Here is a 21,533-nt window from a genome sequence, read left to right as displayed (position 1 = left end):
AACAACTCGGCTGTTACATAATTCTTTTACTCATTTTCTTTGGACCCAGTCTGTCACTGGCCACTTCTGAATCCAGCAAAAAGAGTCGTAGCTCCTCCTATTATCCATCTCAACAGACACAGATTGTTTGCAAATGTTCCATTTTCTCAGAGCTTGTGTTGGTGAAAGTGCCAACATCCAATAAGAGCCGTGTTCAAGGAAGACCCAAGAAAATAACATTTATTACAAGAATAATAGTTATTCACAGCCATTTCAAGTGTTACATGATCCCAAACTTTAAAGTACAAAAGATCTTCAAGCCAATGAATACTGATATAGTAAGTAGATGATCTAAAATCTACAGTGGATTCTTCTGGAACTTAAAAAAAGTCACCTATTGCAGTCACTACAGCTGCTCCAAATACACATGGCACAGCTGCATGAGCCCTACTAGGAGTCTGGCTTAGTGATGGACTTCTGTAAACTAGACACAAAATAAATATGAAGCAGTCGCTTTAACACACATTCCATACAGCAGAACAATAAGTTATTGCCAGTTGCTTCATCCTCAAGTGAAGCAGTCGATTATGTGTATGAGGGGAAAGTCTTTCCAAAATGGAGGAATGATCAGCTACGGTGCAGCTTGCCGTCCGGGGTTCAGAGGCGAAGCTGCTCTGTCTCGTCTTTTTCGGTGGGGATCTCATCCATGGACCCGTGGGCGCCCTCTCTGGACTGACCCAGCGACGACGCGATGACGTCGACGGCTAAGGAGGCGGTGGCCTGGATGGCCTCGTGGTTGGCTCCCAGTAGAGGGTTGACTTCCACCATGTCCATGGCGGACAGCAGACCTGAGCATGAGATGGTGTCAAATGTCAGAGCGATGTACAAGCCTGGGGTGGTGTGAGGGAAATCCTGACCTGTGTTGTGAATCTCCTCCGTGATGTAGATGCCCTCTCTGTAGGTCAGGCCTCCGTTCACTGGAGTTCCGGTCGCCGGGGCCAGCAGCGGGTCGAAAGCGTCGATGTCGAAGCTCAAGTGAATGGGTCTGGGTTTTCTGTGAGGACGGTAGTCTTACTTTAAAACCTCTACTTTTTCTATCTAACGCCTGCATGCGAAAACAGGACCCCCATTTGGCGCTGTCATTCGCACTAAGCTGATAAATCGTCACCTCAAGTGCCGCAGTGAGAACAGGAAACAAACCTGGAGAGAAGATGATCGAGTGTGACCTCCATGACTCTCTGGATGCCGAGTCTGTCGATGTCTCTCATGCTGAAATACTGGATTCCCAAGCTCTTCAGGATGTGGCTGCAGCAGACAAAGTGATTTAGACGTTGGGAGCTTTTCAGTCACCCAGTATGAGTCAAACTCACTGCTCTCCGGCGTCGACATCCCGCAGGCCGATGTAGACCAGGTCTCTGGAGGAGAGGAAGGGCTTTGTCCAGGAGAAGCCCGGGATTTCAGGCATCTGTGTTGAACATCGAGAGAAAGGTTGCGGTTTCTCAGTGTGCAAAGGTCAAAACATGGATTTAAAATTTGATTTAAACCCCTGGTAACTGTTGCAGTGCGTTATGGAACAAGTTGTGGGCTTGTATGGTAGCTTCATGTGACCTCACTGACCTTATCCTGCAGCTCTTTCAGCATGAACGCCACCGGCTGACCGTGGAGGTTTCCAGATGGCGAGGTCATCGGGGTGTTCACGTCAGCGTGGGCATCCACCCAAATGAGACAGAGATCCGGACACTGCTGGGCATGACCACTCACCGATCCAATTGCAAGGCTGCCAGCGACAGAGTGAGATTCAACAATCAATATTTTCACCCAGCCAAATTTTTTTCTTTTTTTTTTACCTGTGGTCTCCTCCCAGCATGACAAGGGTGTGTCCGGCTCCAACCGCTCTGCTCACAGCACCAGCCAGCATCATGTTGGCTCCGCCCACTGAGCGAGGGGACTTCACACCCATGTAAGGTTCATCGATCTCCATGTGGTGGAATTTAAGGTCCCCAAAGTCATGGACTGAGTACTCTGTAGATATAAAAAATAAAATAAAATTTGAATATTAATATACTTCATTCTAAGCCAGACCTGGGCAAAGCGTGGTCCAGGGGCCATATCCGGCCCAATGCCTGTATTTTCATGGCCCTTTTGACATCAAACTAAAACTATAAGTGATATGTTGTAATTTTTCTGCTTTCTCTTTTAGTCCCCATATCCTCACATTCAATCTTTTTTTTACATTTTGTCCTTGTTACTTAGAGTAAGTATATAGTTTACATATTTTTCTGTCATGTTTTGTATTCATTGCTGTCTTTCTTTCGACGATGATCCCTCACAACAGTTACAGTTTCTACAGTGGCCTTTTATTGACATTGAATTGCCCACCTCTGTTCTCAGCTATTACGGGTGTTTATCTCTTACAGCCTACAGGATAGAAGTCCAACAGCATGACTCATGTTATTGCCGTCTGATGATCGCTTAGTCATGTAATACCAGGATAATAAAAAAAGTGACAGTGCACTTTCCACTTTGGCTCAGCACTCTCCACCAGATGCCTCTAGAATTGTGTTTCACTGCGAGGTAAACAGCCAGACGCTTTTCTCTGTAATGTGAATTCATGTGGAAATGTGAGACCGAGAGCTAGTTTCAAGTTTTTCCTCCTGGACCAAGTGTAGGTCAATGGCAGACGGGACAGGAATAGACCAGACGCTGCTACTGCTGCTGCTGCTGCTGCAACAGCCGGCAATCGTTGCACGATTTCTCAAAAGTTTTATATTCCACATCCCTTCTACACATGAATTTTGTCACATAAAGAAGGTTTCCGTTTTGTTATTTTAATATCTGGTCAAAATCTTTCACGTCTTAATGCAAAAACTCACTTTCAAATTTGGAACCGTCAAGCAATTTATTAAGTTATTTAAGATGATATCACTGCAATATTTTAAATATATATATTTGAACTCACACTTATCTAGTTATATACTATAAAACTATAAGCCCTAATATATAATATTCGTGACATGAACCAGCAATTTTTCACACTTGTTTTAAACATTTTTGTCCGCCAACATCCACTTGTCAAATTACATTGTGCGCACATATACAAATATATTTCTAATAAATACATTTTCCACTTCTATTTAGTGTATTTACAATTAATAATTTGAAATATTTAATTGAAAAACAGTTCCAATTTTCATCAAAAGACTAAACACTGACCATAGTTCCAATGCAAATGCTTCAATTAATAATAATAATAATCAAAAAAGTCACTATTTGGTCTGACGTGGATGTGGACCTGCGAGTCATTCCGCTCACTCTCGCTGTCAGACATTCTTGTGATGACTGCCAGTGAAAATATGTCAATGCCACAAACGAACCCGTTTCCTTTTAGGGCGGAACACGGCGTTACACAACAGAATAGACTTTTACGAGGTCTTTGGTGGTGAGAACAACAAACAACGTGCTGTGATGTCACGCGCTTAACATTTGCTATTCAGATTTCAAACATATTAGCTCAATGCATTATGTAATTGTCTTGCTATTAAATGTGCCCCTTTTCGCAGCGAGCTTGTAATTCAAGCGCTGATCTCTATGTATAGTTATGTTTAAATGGCAGGGTGAGGGTTAAACCAGGGGCCCCTCGGGGGCCTCCACCAGCCTCCTCCGGTTTATATTTAGAAAAAGGTTTCTTACAGTTTTTACTCAGTCTAATACGTTTTTTTCCTGGAATTCAGGTTCAACATGTTCCACACAGGAATTCTCAATACAGACAACTTGAATCAACAAATACCATTATTTAGCTATTGATGTTTTGTCTGCTTCACCCCAAATTCTGATTTGCAGATGTGATTATCAATGAAGGTCCCAGATTCAGGATCAATAAAATACTAACGGTTACGCGGTGCGTGCGAGGAAGCTGAAACTGCGTCACTCGGAACATGTGCGGCGAACATGTGGCTCCTCCGGGAGCGCAAATCACGCATCCTGTCTGCGTCGCTACTGGACCGTCTGCTCCGGTGGTTCGACACTTTTCGCACGCTCATGTAGCGACATCGCCTTCGTTTTCAGTTAAACCGAATCGGATGTAATGTTGATGTAATGACCTGGCAGAGCAGCGGATGTTGGCGTTAAGTCAGTCCGCCCGGGTGACATCCATCCCCGCTTACGTAACGGCGGCGGCGCCGCCTGATCCACTTCACTCACCTAAACTGGAAAGCCGCTCGATAAGCCCCGCATCTCTGATCACTTTGGGGCCGTGTTCCACGCCTCTCCGTTTCTGTGGGAGAGAGTTTTATCAGACGATCGGCAGGGAATGAGCGGTGAATGGAAACGTACCTGTCCTCTGGAGAACGGCGCTCCGAGGACCGCCACAGACTGAGCTCTCGTCTGCTGACATGTGGACAGAAGTTGGTTTCTGAGAAGACGGAGGGGTCCTCTCAAAGCCATGGTTTGCTCGGTGTCCTTCTGGGGTCGCCTCCACTTGCTGATGAAACGCGCAGGGGATGTTGCGTTACTGGATGCTGAATGAGAGAGCGCGCTGCGGAGGGCTGATCTTAAAGCTCGTTAACCTCCTTAATATTCATGAGCTGACGAGGAAAACACAGGCCGGAGCGTCAAGACTTAAAAAAGGGGACCAGTTTAAATAGGAAGAGAAGGCTCTCTTCTGCTCGACGGACAGCTTTAGCATAAGAAAAATGTTTTCATCTGTAAATAAGTGTCGCGCAGGGAGGTACACGCTGTTCCAGAGGGAGCGCGTGACGTCACTTTGAATGACACACCTTCGGATTGGCCAATGGTGCCGCGCGAAAAACGTGGGTTCGTTCAGTGGGCGGGGCTTCGGTGTACCGCAGGAGTTCCGTTTGTTGACGTGACGCTGCGGTCTTTTGTCCAGGTGGAAATTTCCACCGACCCGTCCAAGTGGAACTGATCGGCTTGTTGACATCGCGGCATCTGGCCTGGTTGTGGGTTCACACGTGTTGTCGTGCAAAGCAGATCAACTTTCCTTTCCAGTTGAACTTCTCAAATTCGCGCCAGATATGGAGGTGCTCAGACGCACCTCGGCTCTGGACTAACTGGTTCTGGATGTTCTTTTCCCATAAAACGTCTCCTGGCCAAAACTGGATCTTGGCGATGACTTAAGTTTGGTTAGGCGCGGTCTGCAACCTGTGGCCCCGGGGGTCACACTTGAGCCTACCCACACGTGAGATTACCCATGCAAACACTGGGATTATATTCATTACCAAATGGCATTTGTTTTGGTTCCAAAATAGTAATAACAATAAGCAATGACGTGACTACTGGCTAAAAACATGGAGATATTTTAGAAAATACTTTATATACTACACTTTTTTTTACTAAACACATTTTCGCGCCTGAATAGTTTTATTGAAGTTTAATTTTTAAGTATCTAGCGTTTATTGAGGTGGACGAGTGTGAGGTATGTAATGATCCGGAATTATCTCCACCCCCTTTTCTTTACTTCATATTGTATATAATAGAAGATAAACCAGTGATATTTAAAATAAAGTTTAATGTCCACATTGAGGCGTTCTTGAGTTTTATTATTAAGTTAGAGCTCAAATATATTCACTTTCAAACGTGAGGGATTTTGAAGTTTATATAGCTGAAAATGCTTACGCTAACAAAGATAGGAAGCAATAGTGTTTTATACGACTTTATAAGAGCCATAAAGACACTAATAACAATGGTAACAGGCGCTGATTACGTAATACTGCAGTGGAACTTCAGATCCGAAAAAGACGCTGCCGGACGCTTCTCCAAAACAATCTGGGATATTGCTGTTGATAAGCGACACGTTAAGTGCCCTGATGTAATGTACGGAGTTATTGCAGGACACGAGGGGTGAAATGTGGGGTGAGTTATTTTTAAAAACGTACGTGTGGCGCCACCCGCCGTCCAGAAAGAAGAATACAGGCTCAATATCAAAAGACTCGACGCTCAACACCAGACTTAAAAACACCCGCAGAACTAGACTTTCTCACTATAATTGTTATGATTACAGACAACAACTACTACTACTACTAATAATAATAATAATAATAATAATAACAGTAACAATAATAATGGACTCTAGTTTTCTCCCATAGTCCTCAAGAATTGGTAAAAAGATTATTGATCTCAAATGCAGTGTCTAAGCGGCTATCTTCTATACGCGCCGTGTGATTGAAAAATTCGAATTCTGAAATACGAGATTCGGGGTGAAGTGGTTTCCGACTGCCATGATTTCCCACAATTCATTGCGAACTCATCACAAGGCTCGCGGCTATGAATGCAGAGCGGACCGGTGTCTTGTGAAACGGGAACATAAAGCTACTTCTATTCCAGTTGTGGACTGAAATTGAACTGTCTATAGGGAATAAAAGACAACTCGATCTGTTATCGGTGTGCGCCTCCATCCACTCTTGGGGTGAGTATATATGCTCTTGACCGCTGCGGCTAACGCTGGTTAGCAGGGCCACACTGTTAGCATGAGCTAACGCGCTAACACGGTCTGCGAGGAATTCTTACTATTATCCGCGCACAGTGTTCAGTTGGTGCTTTGATAAATACATAACTGGGTTGCTAATGCTACACACAAGTATGTTTCGAGTACCGTGGTTCTTCCTTTCTTTGAGAAATTGTAGAATCGCTGTTGTGTAAGGCAACATCTGCGCTGCGTCTATTGAGATAACGAGGGAGAGGATTGTATGGTCATATTAAGGAAACGAAGTCAAGGGTGAATTACATGTGAAAATGTGCATCAGAGTGTATCAGTTGGCTCCTTTGTGTATGGTGCATCACCTTGTTTACATGTTCACGTGTGCTCTAATAAGGGAGAAATATAATATGTGGGTGTTTTGCAGCAAAATGCAATGACCATAGAAATCGTCATGATCGCATTTAACTTACTTTTCAATAAATCCTGGCCCTTACAATAATCAGCTCAGAGCTCCTTCCGCTAACAGAGAAGTTGAAGTAGCGCTGAGGAAACAAAAGGTCACCATCATTTCCTCCCACACGTCTTTGCAACTTAAATGTAACAGTTGGAAGTTCATTGTGACACCAAATACGATTGTGCTGCAATGACTAGTCGACATAGTCAACTACTAGTTGACCACTACATAGTCCACTAATCAAATAGTTGCTAACTGCAACGGTACTGGGACAACACGTTATTAAAACCTCATTTTACACAATTAAAAACAGCTCTGTAGATGGTCACCCACGCCTGTGTATTAGTCAACCTGTCAAGTCATTCGCAGACAAGTTTACTCATGGTTAAAATAGACGGTGACTTGTTGACTATTACACTAGTCAGTCGTAGCCATGAAATACTGTGGTTTAAAAGTTTTCGGCATTTCGCCATGCATTCTACTGTGTGTCAACGGCAGCACTACTGAATATTGATTTCATGATGGTATTCAACTTTGAACACATTTTGTTATTTGTTAACTGTTTATAACTGACATGTGGAAGCTGTAAAGAATTTAGTTCTGTTCACACACTGTTAACTGTGTCTGAACTGTTGCACTGTAAGTTGAATTACTGAATCTTATGAGTAAGTCTTAACTGAAATAAAAACACACCAAGAAATTTCCCAGCCAGGGTTCAGTCAGTAAATCTATCACGTGTGATAATATTGAAGATTATTGTATCAGCTGCCCTTTTTCCACTTATTCATGTACAAATCAGAAGAAGAGCAAGTATATTCCTACTCACTCTCTATATCGCTGTAGAAGCGATCAATATAAGATTTACATTTGTTTTTCATTTAGTCAACAGCCTTAGTGAGAGGGAAAATATATAGCCAAGCATTTCTCCATTGGCCTTTTACTGCCAACAAAGACAGACATGCGCCATCAAAGCCACAATTATTAGCAGCCATGGCAAAACTGGTGGATTAGATTAGACAACTTGAACTGAGAGCTTTCGATTGGTAGCTGCTGAAAAGGTAACGTTGTTGAGCACATGTTGAACATGCTGTAACTATTGTGTAACAGTGTAAATAAATGAACCAAACGGCGTACTATACTGCCATAGTAACTTACGCTCGCCTAGATGTCTGTGTGTTGTTTGTCTTTCAACTGACGAAACTTACTACCTTACTGTTAACTTTTGGCGGTTTAAAAGCTCTATTTTTGGTCCTCTTTCACAGAGCAAGATGTCGTATCCTCCGCCAATGAACCGCCCGACAATTGGCCTCCCACAGTTAACACCGAGGATCCCCCCTCCTCAGTTTGCCAGCTTTGCCCCGCCAGGTACCTGCTGCCAACACTGAATGACTTTGAACACTCCAGTTATGCATATTTCTAAGTGTAGTTTAATTGTTTGTTAGCTTCTTGTTCAAAAGGATATTGTTTTATTTTGTTCATTCATCATAAATACATGTGAAGATGCGAGACTATCTCCTAATTTAACTTTGTTTTCTTTTGTTTTTCACATTTCAGGAACAACTATGATTCCAGTGCATATGGGCGTAGTGGCTCCCACTCCAGCAGTGAGTTTTACACCTCAAAATCTGTCCATGCAGGTCAAAACTTGTCAATTGCAGTTTACATTTATTGACCATGCCCAGAGTTGAAATTCAGCTTTATTGAGCATGTGGTTGTTGTGTAAAGATGTCATCCCAGATTGCTGTCTGGCTAGCACTAAAACTAGAGGAGCTTTTGTTGCAGGTTCTCGTCCCCACCACAATATCACAGAAGCCTGTTATTATAAAGAAGGATCCTGTGAACCTGAGACCCAAGGACCCTGACATCGGCAACGGCCCCACCACCACTGTGTTTGTGGGGAATATCTCAGAAAAGGCTTCTGATATGCTGATCCGACAGCTTCTTGCCGTGAGTTGTCCATGTTTTATAAATCATAATATAATGTACGATCTTTCACATGCAGCTTTTGCTAGGTCTTGATTAGATCGTTTTCTCAACTTAAGTCTTTCTTTCACAGAAATGTGGCATAGTTCTCAGCTGGAAGAGGGTCCAAGGTGCCTCAGGAAAACTTCAGGGTAAAATCTAAAATAAGATGCTCTTCTTAATCAGCTTCATGTGAGGATATGTTGACATGAAAAGAACATTGTTTTGCAGCTTAATAACAAGGCAGACTGTGTGGTAGTAGCTTTTTTGCAGAGCTAGATATATATTTAGCAACTCGTGTCACAAGTCTTCAGTCTTCCTATCCTCACAGCACACTTTTTCAAACTTATACTCTATTCAATATTCAATATAGCAAGTCACCTATCTGTAGCCTTTCAGGTTTATTAAAACAATTATGTTGCCGGCACTGAGAACTAACAGCTCCTTTTCCTCCTTTTTCCTACTAGCTTTTGGTTTCTGTGAGTATAAAGAGCCTGAGTCCACGCTGCGTGCGCTCAGACTTCTGCATGAGCTGCTGTTGGGTGACAAGAAGTTGTTGGTCAAGGTTGACGCCAAGACCAAAGCCCAGCTGGATGAGTGGAAGGCAAAGAAGAAAAGTGCCAATGGCGTATGTAGAAATGTGTTTTGATGAAGTAGTCTTCGAAAAGATTTGGTTCTGTTCTAATATGATTTGCCTACTGTTCAAGGGAGGTGCCAGTGAGCCAAAGAAAGAGGGTGAAGAGGAAGAAGAGATTCTCGATGAAGAAACCGTGCGCCGTGATGAGGTGGTCAATGGGGCGATAGAAGTTCTCATCAAAGAGTATTCCAGCGAGCTCAACGCCCCATCAGGGGACGCTGACAGTCAACAACGCAAAAAGAGGAAAGAAAAGAAAGATGAGGTTTGTGTTTTACAAGTTGCCGTGTCTACTTTTTTTATTCACATCTTCAATACTGATCTTTTTTGATCCCCTCAACCCTTGTTTGCACAGGACATCAATGCTATGGAGTTGGAGGACGACAAGAGAGACTTGATTTCCAGAGAGATCAGTAAATTCCGAGACACACACAAGGTAATGTATCAACCTACTGTTGTTGTTTTATATTTTGATCTTATCTATTGAGCTTGGAGCTATGTTAAATTTGTTTTGTCGTCTTAAGTATGTGACACAAAGCTGGTAAATTAATATTTAAATATCTCCTTCACTGAGATATGAACGTCAATTACTGACATCTTCAAATATTGACATGTTAGGTTACAACCTGTACATGGTCATCACACAAATCTGAACCGCAAAACATTTGCACTGCACATGCAAATACAAATTCAAGTGCATGGTCACGATGTTAAATTCCATCTTAAGCTAATCTATTGATTAAACCCCACCAATATGGTAGAGTTCATTTGGTGACTAGAGCAAGATGAATCTCAGAATCTCAGCTTTGGAAAAAGTTGCGAGGATAGGATGTAAGTATGATATTTCATTTCTTCTTGACTCATTCTGGGCGCTCCCTACTGGAGGGTTTGCAGAGAGGCAACTAGCTCCGTCGGTTTACACTGAAACCTTTTTGGAAAAAGAAAGTGGCAAAATCATTGGAATGAAGTGCTTCAATGGCGCTGGAGCGAATACATATGGTGCCGGATTCATCGTTGCATCAATTGGATGTAAAATCGCTGAGCAGCGAAGTGAACCTCTGCAGATCCTCGTGAGAAGTTAAATGTTTGAACCACGCAAACGGATGGAATGACTCTAACCACTGCAGCAGTTTGAGCTGCAGCCTGTTGTACTAAGAGCAGGGAGCGCCCCTCCACAGCACTCAGTGGTCTGAAGCCTTAGGAGGTAAGTTTTAATTCCATTTGTTTCAACCCTTTTAAGTTTTATTATTCTCCCCCCAAATCACTGATCAATATTACCCTTCTGTAGTTGTAATCAAACTCTAAATAAAACGCAAAGTATTACAGAAACAAAGTGAAAATACTGTTGAAGAATGTGAAACATGCAAAGAAGTACAAAGATTAATACATTATTTGGGTTAGGATGACAAGTTATGTTGTAGCTCCACATTGTGAAAACAAGTTTATTTTGTGCCTTGAATGAACCTGAAAGAACCTTAAGCAATGGAGAACAAAGAGCCACACTTGGGTCACGAGCGACTCCTTTAGTGATAGGGTTTATAAAAAGACACAGAGGACTAGTTGTATTATGGAAACAGATTTAACAAGGCGTAGCTGAAGACATTGGAACCTAGAGCACTGGCTGTGCAGAAAAGGTAAGTTAAGAGTCGAGAGAACTCTAGGAAAGCATCTTTAGGGAATCAATTCTAATTTATTGGTAGGATAGGTTGAAAGCTAAAACTTGAATCTGTTAATTGAACTGTAAAACAGTGTGTCTAGTTTACTATAAAGTAATAATATATAATAATAAGCACCAAAAACAACTCCTCTTTACTTAAAATCGCTTTGATGATGTTTGTAAATTGGTTCGGAGAGTCCTGGGACCCTGACCTGAACCTCCAGGTAAGACTGCTTAACTCATTCTATATTGTCTGTCAAATGTTCATTTCCTACTGAATTTGGATAGAATGTGTAGGTTGTTTTTACTGGTGTGTTTGCTATTGAGCTGGTTCCTCTGCCACTGTAGCGTCACAGGAGGAGGAGGGCGGCTAAAACGTCGCCAAGCAAGTCAGTGCTTGACGTCCAATTCGTCCTTTCTCTAAGGTGGTCTTTAGTTTTTACCTTATCGAAACCAAGTCTGTCACACTCCTCTGCTACGGTACTGAGCAAGTTCTTAGTGTAATGTATGTGCAAGGATCATTACACAGGCAGGTTATTAACACTTGGATTATGTTAGCGTTTTGTGATGCACGTAGCCCTTGCTCTGCAGCCCAGCTCAGCTGAGATGACCGTCACAAACACTGCTGTCGGTTATGTAATTCTCTCACTCAGGACTTGTGCCATATTGAGCTTTAGCTTCTTTAATCCACGTGGCACATATGGGTGTCAGCAAACCTAGGCGGTGTTTGTGTCAGGGTTATAGTTAGTGGTGGTAAACCCTCTGACCTCACAGGTAGCAGTTTAACTCCACTCCTGATCATCTAAACGGTTTGTTAGCCTTTCTTTAAATGCATAATCCCAATGGAGCTCAATGGAGCATCAAGAGTGATGGTGAAAATGTTTCACAAAGTTAGACTGAACATGAGTATTGCAAAAGTGGGCTGGAAGAAAGGCTTTTGATCCCCCCCAACCCCCATCTGCCATCAAGTGTTTTTTCCAGGGCTGTAATGTGGCTTTCTAGAGTGACTCCAAGTTATTGTTTGAAACAAGTGTGTCCAGAGTTAAGCAGCATCTTCATTAAACGTTTCAAGCAGCGGACCACTCTCCCTGGAGGCGACATCAATCATAGGAGGACGTCCTCAATTGCAGCCACCTGCTTCTCCAAAACAATGAGTCGTGGCAGTATGTGAGCATGTCTGACCCACGGAGCTTAGCTCATCACTGTGTTTCATGTACATGTGTGTCTTTTGCACTGTGTCTGAGGTTTTATGTTTAATAGTTACATGTCCGTTGTTTTTCCCTGTTTGGCTGCTGCAGAAACTGGAGGAGGAAAAGGGCAAGAAGGAGAAGGAGCGACTGGAGCTCGAGAAGGAAAGGAGGGAGAGGGAGAAGGAGCGGGAGAGAGAGAGGGAGCGGCGCGACCGGGAGAAAGAGAAGGAAAGGGAGCGGGACAGAGACAAGGAGCGCGACCGAGACCGGGATCGCGAGCGCGAACGGGACCGGGAACGAGAGCGGACTAAAGAACGAGAGAGGGAGCGGGACAGGGGAAGAAGTCGGGATGTCAGTGAGAACCGCAGCAGGTCCAGGTGAGCATGTTCCTCCTGACTGTTGCTGACACTTAAAAACAACCAGTGCGGCTGAAGAAGCTTTTTCTGTGTCTGCGACCATAAACGCAACAGGATAGACCTTCATTTGATGCTATGCTGTTAAGTCTTTTGTTAAGTGAGATCAATAAGGTTCCCGTGTCTGCTCGAGAACCCTGCAGTTACCGGTGAGCCTGAGATTGAACCTACAACCTCAATCTTTACGCGACCTGTGTGAATACACGTGGACCTAATAAGCCGCTGTTTCCTGCAGAGAGCGGACCAGAGAGGAGAAGAAGCGCGATCGTGAGGAGGATGACGAAGACGTGTACGAGAGGAGGCGGCTGGAGAGGAGACTCAGAGACAAGGAGGCGGCGTACCAGGAAGTGAGCGAAGTCACTCCAGCTGCAATTTGAATTGGGTTATTACATGGTGTTTTTCTTTTTTGCACTACAGCGCCTGAAAAACTGGGAGATCCGCGAGAGGAAGAAGTCTCGCGACTACAGCAAAGACCTGGAGAGGGACGACGAGCGCCGCCGTGAAACGGTACCACAATGTTACCTCATTGAAGTCCCGTGTAAGAAGCAGGGCTGTCATGTTTTAAACCAAAAAAATTGGGTTTTGTCCTCAGATAAAAGAGGCCAAGAGACTGAAGGAATTCCTTGAAGATTACGATGACGAAAGGGACGACCCAAAATACTACAGGTAACAACAGTGTAGGATTTTTTACTTCTTCAGTCACTGGAGAGCCCAGTTTGACTTTGTCTCCGGGTTTTCCTTCTGACTCAGGGGCAGCGCTTTACAGAAAAGAATTCGTGACAGAGAAAAGGAGATCGATTTAGATGAAAGGGACCGTAAGAGGGAGAAAGAGGAGCTGGAGGAGATCAGACAGAGGCTGCTGTCTGAAGGTCACCCCGACCCTGACGCTGAGCTGCAGAGGGTGATTTTAGTTCACTCCATTTTTTTTGTTTTGTTGATGTACAAGTCAGATATTGTTTTAGTTGATTCTCTGTGGAATAGAATTTGGCTGAAAACCCACTCATGAATGTTCTTTACCAGATGGAGGAAGAGGCGGAGCGTAAACGGCAGGCGCCATTAAAACTTGAACCTGAGGAGCACGTCCACAAGGAGAAGAGTCACAGGGATCGGGAACGTGAGAGAGACCGGGAACGGGAGCGGGAGAGGGAACGGGAGAGAGAGAGGGAACGGGAGCGGGAACGGGAGAGAGAAAGAGACCGGGAGCGGGAGAAGGAACGGGAGAGGGAACGGGAACGTGATCGTGAAAGGAAGCCGCCAGCGAGACACATTGAGCCGGCGCCGCGGGTTCCTCCTCAGCCACATTCCGATGAGGATGTGGAGGAGGCGGAGGCTGACAACTATCATCATCATGATGAAGACTCCCAAGACTCCAAACCGCAGATCATCAAACCGCTCATGCGACCAATCACCACCGCTCCATCGCTGTCCTCTGCCAGCGGGAACGCCACCCCCAACACGCCCGGCAACGACTCCCCCTGCGGCATCATCATCCCAGGCGAGAACACGCCAGACTTGCAGCCTCTGGCCGAGAACAGACCCAAGATCGGCCTGAGTCTCAACCTGGGTAGGTGCTTCAGAGGCTTGGCTGGTTTCCACTCCTGCACGTTGCTTCATGTGGTCGCGTGTTTCCCTGCAGGAGCCACCAACAGTCCCAGTCAGCTTAGCGTTGGGAAGCGGAAGAAGCTGGCTCCAGTGGAAAGCGTTTTCAACAAGTTCGATGATGAGGAGGCCGATGAGCAGCCGCGCAAAAGGAAGCTGGTGCCGCTGGACTACGGCGACGACGAAAAGAGTCTGGGGCTGGACGGGGCGGAGCTCTCCGGGGGCAAAGGCAGCGTCAACACGGAGGAGAAGCGGAAGCACATCAAGAGCCTAATCGAGAAGATTCCCACTGCCAGGCCCGAGCTCTTCTCCTACCCTCTGGACTGGACCATGGTGGACTCGGTACACACCATGCACTTGTTTGAGTCGCTAGCTGTAGCACGTGGAGGACGAAGATGAATTATTGAGTGTTTTTTTTTTTTTTTTTTCAGAATCTAATGGACCGACGCATTCGACCGTGGATCAATAAGAAGATCATCGAGTACATTGGAGAAGAGGAAGCCACTCTGGTGGATTTTGTCTGTTCAAAGGTGCGTCCTGTTTCTGTCGGAGGGAACACCACACTGCAGACGCTTCAGGGTTCATCTCATGCTCTTGTGCTTCCAGGTGATGGCTCACAGCACTCCTCAGGGCATTCTGGACGACGTAGCAATGGTGAGTTCAAAATGCTTTCACTTGGAAGCAGCAGAGACCTGTTTTTAAATAACATTTACTAGTTCATCATTTAACATGACTGAGATTGAAATGTGTTGCCCTCAGTTGATGATAGAGTTTCTCACCGGATGATTTGTGCCGCAGGTGCTGGATGAAGAAGCCGAAGTCTTCATCGTCAAAATGTGGAGGTTGTTGATCTACGAAACCGAAGCAAAGAAGATTGGGCTGGTAAAATAAGCATCGGGCGCCTTCTGCTCCTCGCAGTTTCAGCAGACTGAAAACATGCACATGCCTTCTCAGACCCGTCAGCGAAACGCTGTCTGCCTTGAGTGTTTGGAAGGAGGGAGGCGTTAATGTTGCGTTCATGTTGGAGACATTAATGCATGATAAAAGTTCAGTTGTACTTTTATTTTCCTTGATATGACGAAGTAAGAAGTGCTTTTTATTAATGGTTCCGTACATTCTGCTTTGATTTTTCTGTTGTATCGAGGCACTGTGTAAACTAATAAATATACCTTTGTTTAATTTTTAAACTGTGTCCCCATTCACTGTTGAGCTGCTGCAAATGAATGAGTCGTGATGAAATGTTTTTTTTCTTATTAATTTAGAATACGACAACCGAAACAACTCCAGAATCGTACCTCAGCTAAAATTCATCCACACAAAATTGAGTAGTCACTGGTCATTATTATTAAAATATTGTTTTTTTTGTGGTGTAATAAAAAATCGATCGAATTAAATTCGTTTTATTTTTTTAGAAGTATAGATATGCGGATGAAAAGGGTGAAATTTTTTTTTTTAAATCAAATTAGTGGTTTTTTTTTTTAACGGCGAGTGACTCAAGTGCGACGTGGCATCTATGTTCCGATAAGCGTACATGTCTTGTGACGTCATCACAACCCGGAAGAACATTCAATGGCTATCAAACAAACCGCGTTTGCGTCGAGTTTGGTCGCTTTTCCATATTTTTTGCTGTGTTATTGTTCGAGTAATACCAGCGACTGGAAAGGATGCGTGCGATGTTTCTCTGGATGTGAATAGCGAAATGTTATAGTCGGCCACTGAAGAAGTTTGAGCGGTTGTTACCGAGCTGGTTAGCTTAGCTTTGCTAGCGAGGCCGGAGTCTGCCTCGTCTGTTGCTCAGGGCGAACCGCTTCTTTCTTCACCTGCACCGGTATGACGTTCATCGCTCAACGTCTTAGTGTGAAGTAGACGACGGTGCTTTTGCAAAGCGGTACATTAGCTGAACGGAAATACAGGCGCGGCAATGGACGACTTCAGCTCGATAAGCCTGCTGTCTCTGTCCATGTTGGTGGGATGCTACGTGGCCGGTACCATCCCTCTGGCGGTCAACTTCTCCGAGGTACCGGGCGAGACCCGCATTCGGAGCCAGGAGGCTGTGAGACTTGACTGGGGTGTCGTGTTTGCAGGAGAAGCTGAAGCTGGTGACCGTGCTGGGAGCCGGGCTGCTGTGTGGCACTGCTCTGGCTGTCATCATTCCTGAGGGGGTCCACGCTCTCTACGAGGAAGTTCTGGAAGGTACCTGCTCGGTTCGCCCGACCCATATGTGGAGCCGATATAATATCAAAATGTTATGCTTCAGAGACGGCGGGTGATTGAATTTAACCCTTTGATTCATTTATTTAAGCATTACTTTCACCCTTTATTTTACAATATTGAAGTGCGCCTTTAACATCCGGTTTAGGGTCTTGTTCCACTCGTGTTTCAAGACTGAGAAAGCTTCAATATCAGTCGATTTCTTCAGCTTTTTTGTTGTCATAGTTTCAGTGTGGAATCTGGCGTGCCATTAAATACAAGTCGAACCTGTTGCCTAAGTGGCTTCCCTGTCCACACCAGGAGACCTGGATGGTCTTGTTTGATCAAGCTCACGCTCAGCTAAATGAAAGCCTTCATGATGATTATGTAACCTGTACACAAACGTATGTGTTCTGCTTTGCGTTAAATCAATATGCAAACACTGATAAGCTAAAGTCAAAGGGCGAAACATGTGTTTTTGGTGCAGCAGTTGGTCATGTGTTGGGTATGTTGCTGGTGTCTGGATGGTACGGAAGCTCAGAGTGGCCACAAAGGTTGAATATATCTGCATCAGTGTCAGTATCACACAAATGGCAGTTTTAGAAGTCACATGTTTGTGGGAGCTGCTGTGGTCCAGGTCAGGTTTCTATTAAACTTGTCATGGTTTATTCAGATAAACCAGTTTTAAGATTCATTCAGTTGAGTGCACGGTTGAGACACGTGTGCTGGAGTTTTGTATATATAAACACGCTGCTCCACGCTGTGCAAGAGAAACTAGTTCCAGTTACAGTGTCAAGTCTTCTGCTGCACCTCGACCGACTCACTTGCGCTTCTTCAGTCTCCGCCATTGTTTAACCTCGGCGCCCACCTTCCCCTGAACTGGGTCCCGGGGCCCATTCGATGATTCACGACTCTTGATTTCATTTGTGATCATTAACCATATTTAATCTACTTACACGTCAACAAACCAAAACCTTGTGAAATGACATGATCATTGCAAAGATATTCTTCATGGAAAAGTCCAACCAGCAGCTAGCGGGCCTCTAGGGGGCGCTCACGGCCCAACCATGGGTCTAAGACTCATTGGTTTAAGGAATATCGAGAGAATACAAGAGACGCTGTGACAAAACCTTCATTTCTTCCTGAGAAGCGAAGCTCCCAGCTCTTGCATGATCTCGCCGCTCATTCACCTCGACCTAATGCCCGGAAAAGCTAAGCTGTGTCGATGAAAAATACATGATCATCCTCTTTGCTCCTCAGCTGGACACCAGAGTCACAGTCAGGCTCGAGTGGTGGAGGTGTCTGAAGCCAAAGCTGAAGCAGCGCTGGCAGCCAGCGCGACCCACGAACACGGTCACGAGCAGCTCCACGCCTGCATCGGACTCTCTCTGGTCCTGGGCTTCGTCTTCATGCTGCTGGTGGATCAGATCGGCAGCTCTCACATGCACAGCACTGATGGTGAGGAGGGACGTGTCCCAGTCTGGGGGTCTGTCAGCTGAGTAACTGGGTGTGTGATGTCCAGATCCTGAGTCTGCGAGGGCGGCCACCTCCAAGATTACCACCACCCTGGGCCTGGTGGTCCACGCTGCCGGTGAGTCGTGACTCTGCCGCCGCCGTCGCCTCACGCGGGTGTTTGATGTTTCGTGTTCTCCAGCTGACGGTGTGGCGCTCGGAGCCGCCGCTTCCACCTCCCAGACCAGCGTCCAGCTCATCGTGTTCGTGGCCATCATGCTGCACAAGGTAGCCGCCCCACCCGCTGGCTTTCACATGTGCAGGAGCTTCACTTGTCTCTCCTGCAGGCCCCGGCTGCCTTCGGCCTGGTCTCCTTCCTGATGCATGCCGGACTGGAGAGGAACCGCATCCGCAAGCACCTCCTAGTCTTTGCCCTGGCGGCGCCACTCCTCGCCATGCTCACGTTTCTGGGACTCAGTCAGGTGAGTGGCACAGAGTGGCGCTCGATCGTCGCTCTTAGTCATGTTTGCTTTAGGATCAGAAGGTGTGGAGACGCCTGCTGAGGAAGCTGAGCCACTGTGTTTATTTCTGCCCCCTGCAGAGCAGCAAAGAAGCTCTGTCGGACATCAACGCGACGGGCGTGGCCATGCTCTTCTCCGCCGGCACCTTCCTCTACGTGGCCACCGTCCACGTCCTCCCCGAGGTGGGCGGCACTGGCCACAGCCACAGCGCCGGGGGAAGCGGGGCCAAGGGACTGAGCAAGGTGGAGGTGGGGGCTCTGGTGCTGGGCTGCCTGATCCCGCTGCTGCTCTCCGTCGGACACCACCACTAAACCTCCGGACGCTCCACACTCTGGATCTGACTTTTTTTTTTTTTTCTTTCTTTTGGATTGATCCTCAACAACCGGGTGCGACCACTGAGAGACGATTTCCAGCTCCTGTTCCCCACATACCCGTGAGGCGAGGTGGACCTTTATTTACCGTAGAGATCGCAGTCACGCACTGTGAGCGCCGTGTTTTTTAGCCGTACGGGAGTTCCACACGTGGATCCACGGTGAGCAGATCTGACGCTGAAGTGCCATACAGACCCAGGGGTCTGAAGGGAAGGTCGAGCTGCAGGGCTGTTTCGGGGTGCAGAGTCGGATCAAGATGTTTGAGGAACATTAGCCTGCTTGTTTACGCATCCTGAGCAATAACGGCGCACACATTTGTCTCTGGTGTGAATGTCGCCAGTCCGTCACTGTGCCTGCTCGCCGCGGGGCTCCTGTATATTCTGTCTGTTTGTAGATACTGTACAGAGTCTTCAGTCACTTCCAAAAACTCATGACGCCCATTGATGACCTTTTTTTTTATTTTTTAAAAAAGCGCAAATGCAGTTTGTCGTGCAATAGCAGGCCCAGGTGACTCTGAACGTCTGATCAAGCTCCGCCTCCTCCATGAGTCGTCCTGATTCTGTCCAACGCCTGAAGGAAATGGTCTTAAAACGCTTCCCGGCTCATGACCTTGGACCGTTGAATCCTCGGAATCGTCTCAGGGACAAGCTCGGGATGTGGCGGAGTATTGGGGATGTGACCTGAAAGCAAGAAGGAAGGACTGGAGGTCCTTTAAACGGCAGTGCTTCTGCCACACAGAAGCACCAGCAGGGTGTCCACGTATCCAACAGCAGGTAGTTGTGTCTGGGTTTTGTCATTCCACATTGAGTCTGCCTTATTTCCATATTCTGATTGTGATGGCGTTTGTAAAGCGACTTGTTTTATGACTAAATTAAAGTCTTTTTTAACTGGTGCTGTTGTGCAGGAATTTTTTTGTATGTGTGTGTATGGACCTTTGGACCTTAGTTTATGTGCAGCTGTGGAGTAAGAATATGTTTGGGGTCAAAAGTCATGTGAAAATAAATGGGATTATGTTATAAAAGGAGTCGCCACATAAAGAGTTTATGGTAATGTTCGGGGGAAAAGGCTGCCTGAAAATGATGGACGACACTAAGATGAGAGACAAAAGAGAAATGACTAACATTAAAGAATCCCACAATTTTTATGTATTTTTTATTTTTTTTCTGCATTGACCTAAGGGCAGTTTTTTGGAGGGTCAAAATCATTGTAAAATAAATTTGTTGTCAGTAAGGAATCCCACAAAAATAGATTCATTATTATATATTTATTTTGTTGGCTCACAATTTCTCCTGAAAAATCAGGGTAAGAAAAAAAGTTGTTCATAAAGCTTCAATAGTAATTGTTCTCAAGATGAAATAAACCACAACATATTTGACTGAACAATAAATAAATCAAAAGTAACTGTCAAGAGGAAATCAAAGTAAATAAACAAGGGGATCATGGGAAAAAGACATTTAAAAAATTAAGGTACATAAATAATAATAGTAAAATGTCATTAAAATGTCAGTGATGGCTCCCACCTTTTAGAGCATATTTATATATTATATATGTATTAATTTTCTGACTCATAGATAGATATGCAACATTCAGAGACGAATGTCTAGATGAATGACTTTCTAATGTGCAAAGTTCTGTCACCTTTGTGGTTTTCCCTTCATGAAGAAAGTGACTCACTCCTGATGTTCCCGTCAGACCAGTTTCTTCCTGCTGGCACCACGTGATCACAGTCTGGAGGCTGGTGGAATGTTGAGCTGGGACTGTTCTCTGAAGTGAAAGTGTGAAACTTTGAAACTTTTCTCCTCCTGGTTCACCGGAGCGGGGTCTGAATGTGTGTATATATCTTTACATTAATATGTACAGTATATGCAATTACATTAAAATTAAAAATGAAAACAACACTGAAAAAAAATCAAGTAAAAAAAAAAACATTTAAGAATTTAAAAATAAAGATCACCTGTTGGTCATGTTAAGACCTGGGATGATGATGACGATGATGATGACAAAGAATAAGAATTAAAAAAAAAACGTAAGAATTAGGACAATAATATTATTATTTATAATAATTAAATTAGTTGTCTGTTATTTGTGCCACAGATAATGATAATAATAATGCTAATGATAATTTAAAAATTGTGTAAAAAATATATTATATAATATATTAAAAAGAAAATGAACAAATCACCTACTTGAATAATTGAATAATAAATATAGAATAAATGTAAGGTTAAAAAAAAGGGCATATTTTTAATTATTTATATTTGCTGTTTTTTAATCTCCCCAAAGATTTCAGAAAAAGAAAGTTTAAAAAACTGAAAAAATATCTATATATTTTATTTTTTTCTTTAAATAAAGAAAAATGGAAAAAACTATATTTAAAAAAATAATCATTTCAATGAACGTAATGTCAATAAAAGCATCTTTCAAAAAGATGATGAAAAATTGTGAAGTAAAAATAATAAAATAAAATGAAAGCTGATGGAAGACTTTCTTCCTCATATAGAAATATAGAAATAACGGTGCACCAACGACAGAGGCACACACAGAGAAGTTCCAGCTGAATCTCAGTGAGGACGCTGGTCCTGATGCTGGCAGCAGCTGCGGACCTGCTCTGCTCGGCCTGTTACATCAACTTCAGCATGTGATGCGGAGACTCTTAACTCACGCTCCCTCCCTCC

General features: G+C 44.5%; 3 protein-coding genes across 3 annotated transcripts; 2 read left to right on the top strand and 1 right to left on the bottom strand.

The window, feature by feature from the left end:
- Positions 1-192: 192 nt before the first annotated feature.
- arg2 (arginase 2) lies at positions 193-6,946 on the bottom strand. Its single transcript, XM_053844827.1, has 9 exons — positions 6,886-6,946; positions 4,312-4,459; positions 4,180-4,252; positions 1,827-2,001; positions 1,597-1,756; positions 1,350-1,444; positions 1,180-1,284; positions 897-1,033; positions 193-827 (listed from the first exon to the last, which is right to left on the bottom strand). The coding sequence occupies exons 2-9, from the start codon at positions 4,420-4,422 to the stop codon at positions 637-639; spliced, it is 1,047 nt and encodes a 348-aa protein (XP_053700802.1). The 5' UTR covers positions 4,423-4,459; positions 6,886-6,946; the 3' UTR covers positions 193-636.
- rbm25a (RNA binding motif protein 25a) lies at positions 6,216-15,511 on the top strand. The gene is made up of 18 exons (XM_053844825.1): positions 6,216-6,403; positions 8,132-8,234; positions 8,424-8,473; positions 8,652-8,816; positions 8,926-8,983; positions 9,299-9,459; positions 9,539-9,730; positions 9,821-9,901; positions 12,421-12,689; positions 12,961-13,072; positions 13,143-13,232; positions 13,318-13,391; positions 13,476-13,626; positions 13,746-14,289; positions 14,362-14,666; positions 14,756-14,854; positions 14,931-14,978; positions 15,123-15,511. Exons 2-18 carry the CDS (start codon positions 8,138-8,140, stop codon positions 15,213-15,215), a joined length of 2,589 nt encoding a protein of 862 aa, XP_053700800.1. The 5' UTR covers positions 6,216-6,403; positions 8,132-8,137; the 3' UTR covers positions 15,216-15,511.
- Positions 15,512-15,873: 362 nt separating this feature from the next.
- Positions 15,874-19,826, top strand: slc39a9 (solute carrier family 39 member 9). The gene is made up of 7 exons (XM_053845240.1): positions 15,874-16,341; positions 16,409-16,517; positions 17,775-17,972; positions 18,037-18,105; positions 18,169-18,254; positions 18,314-18,448; positions 18,568-19,826. Exons 1-7 carry the CDS (start codon positions 16,246-16,248, stop codon positions 18,796-18,798), a joined length of 924 nt encoding a protein of 307 aa, XP_053701215.1. The 5' UTR covers positions 15,874-16,245; the 3' UTR covers positions 18,799-19,826.
- Positions 19,827-21,533: the final 1,707 nt, after the last annotated feature.

Source organism: Synchiropus splendidus, chromosome 16 (genome assembly GCF_027744825.2).
Source record: "Synchiropus splendidus isolate RoL2022-P1 chromosome 16, RoL_Sspl_1.0, whole genome shotgun sequence".
Classification (NCBI taxonomy): Eukaryota; Metazoa; Chordata; class Actinopteri; order Syngnathiformes; family Callionymidae; genus Synchiropus; species Synchiropus splendidus.
The sequence above is the reverse complement of the archived record's forward strand: the minus strand, read 5'-3'. Positions and strand labels throughout refer to the sequence as shown.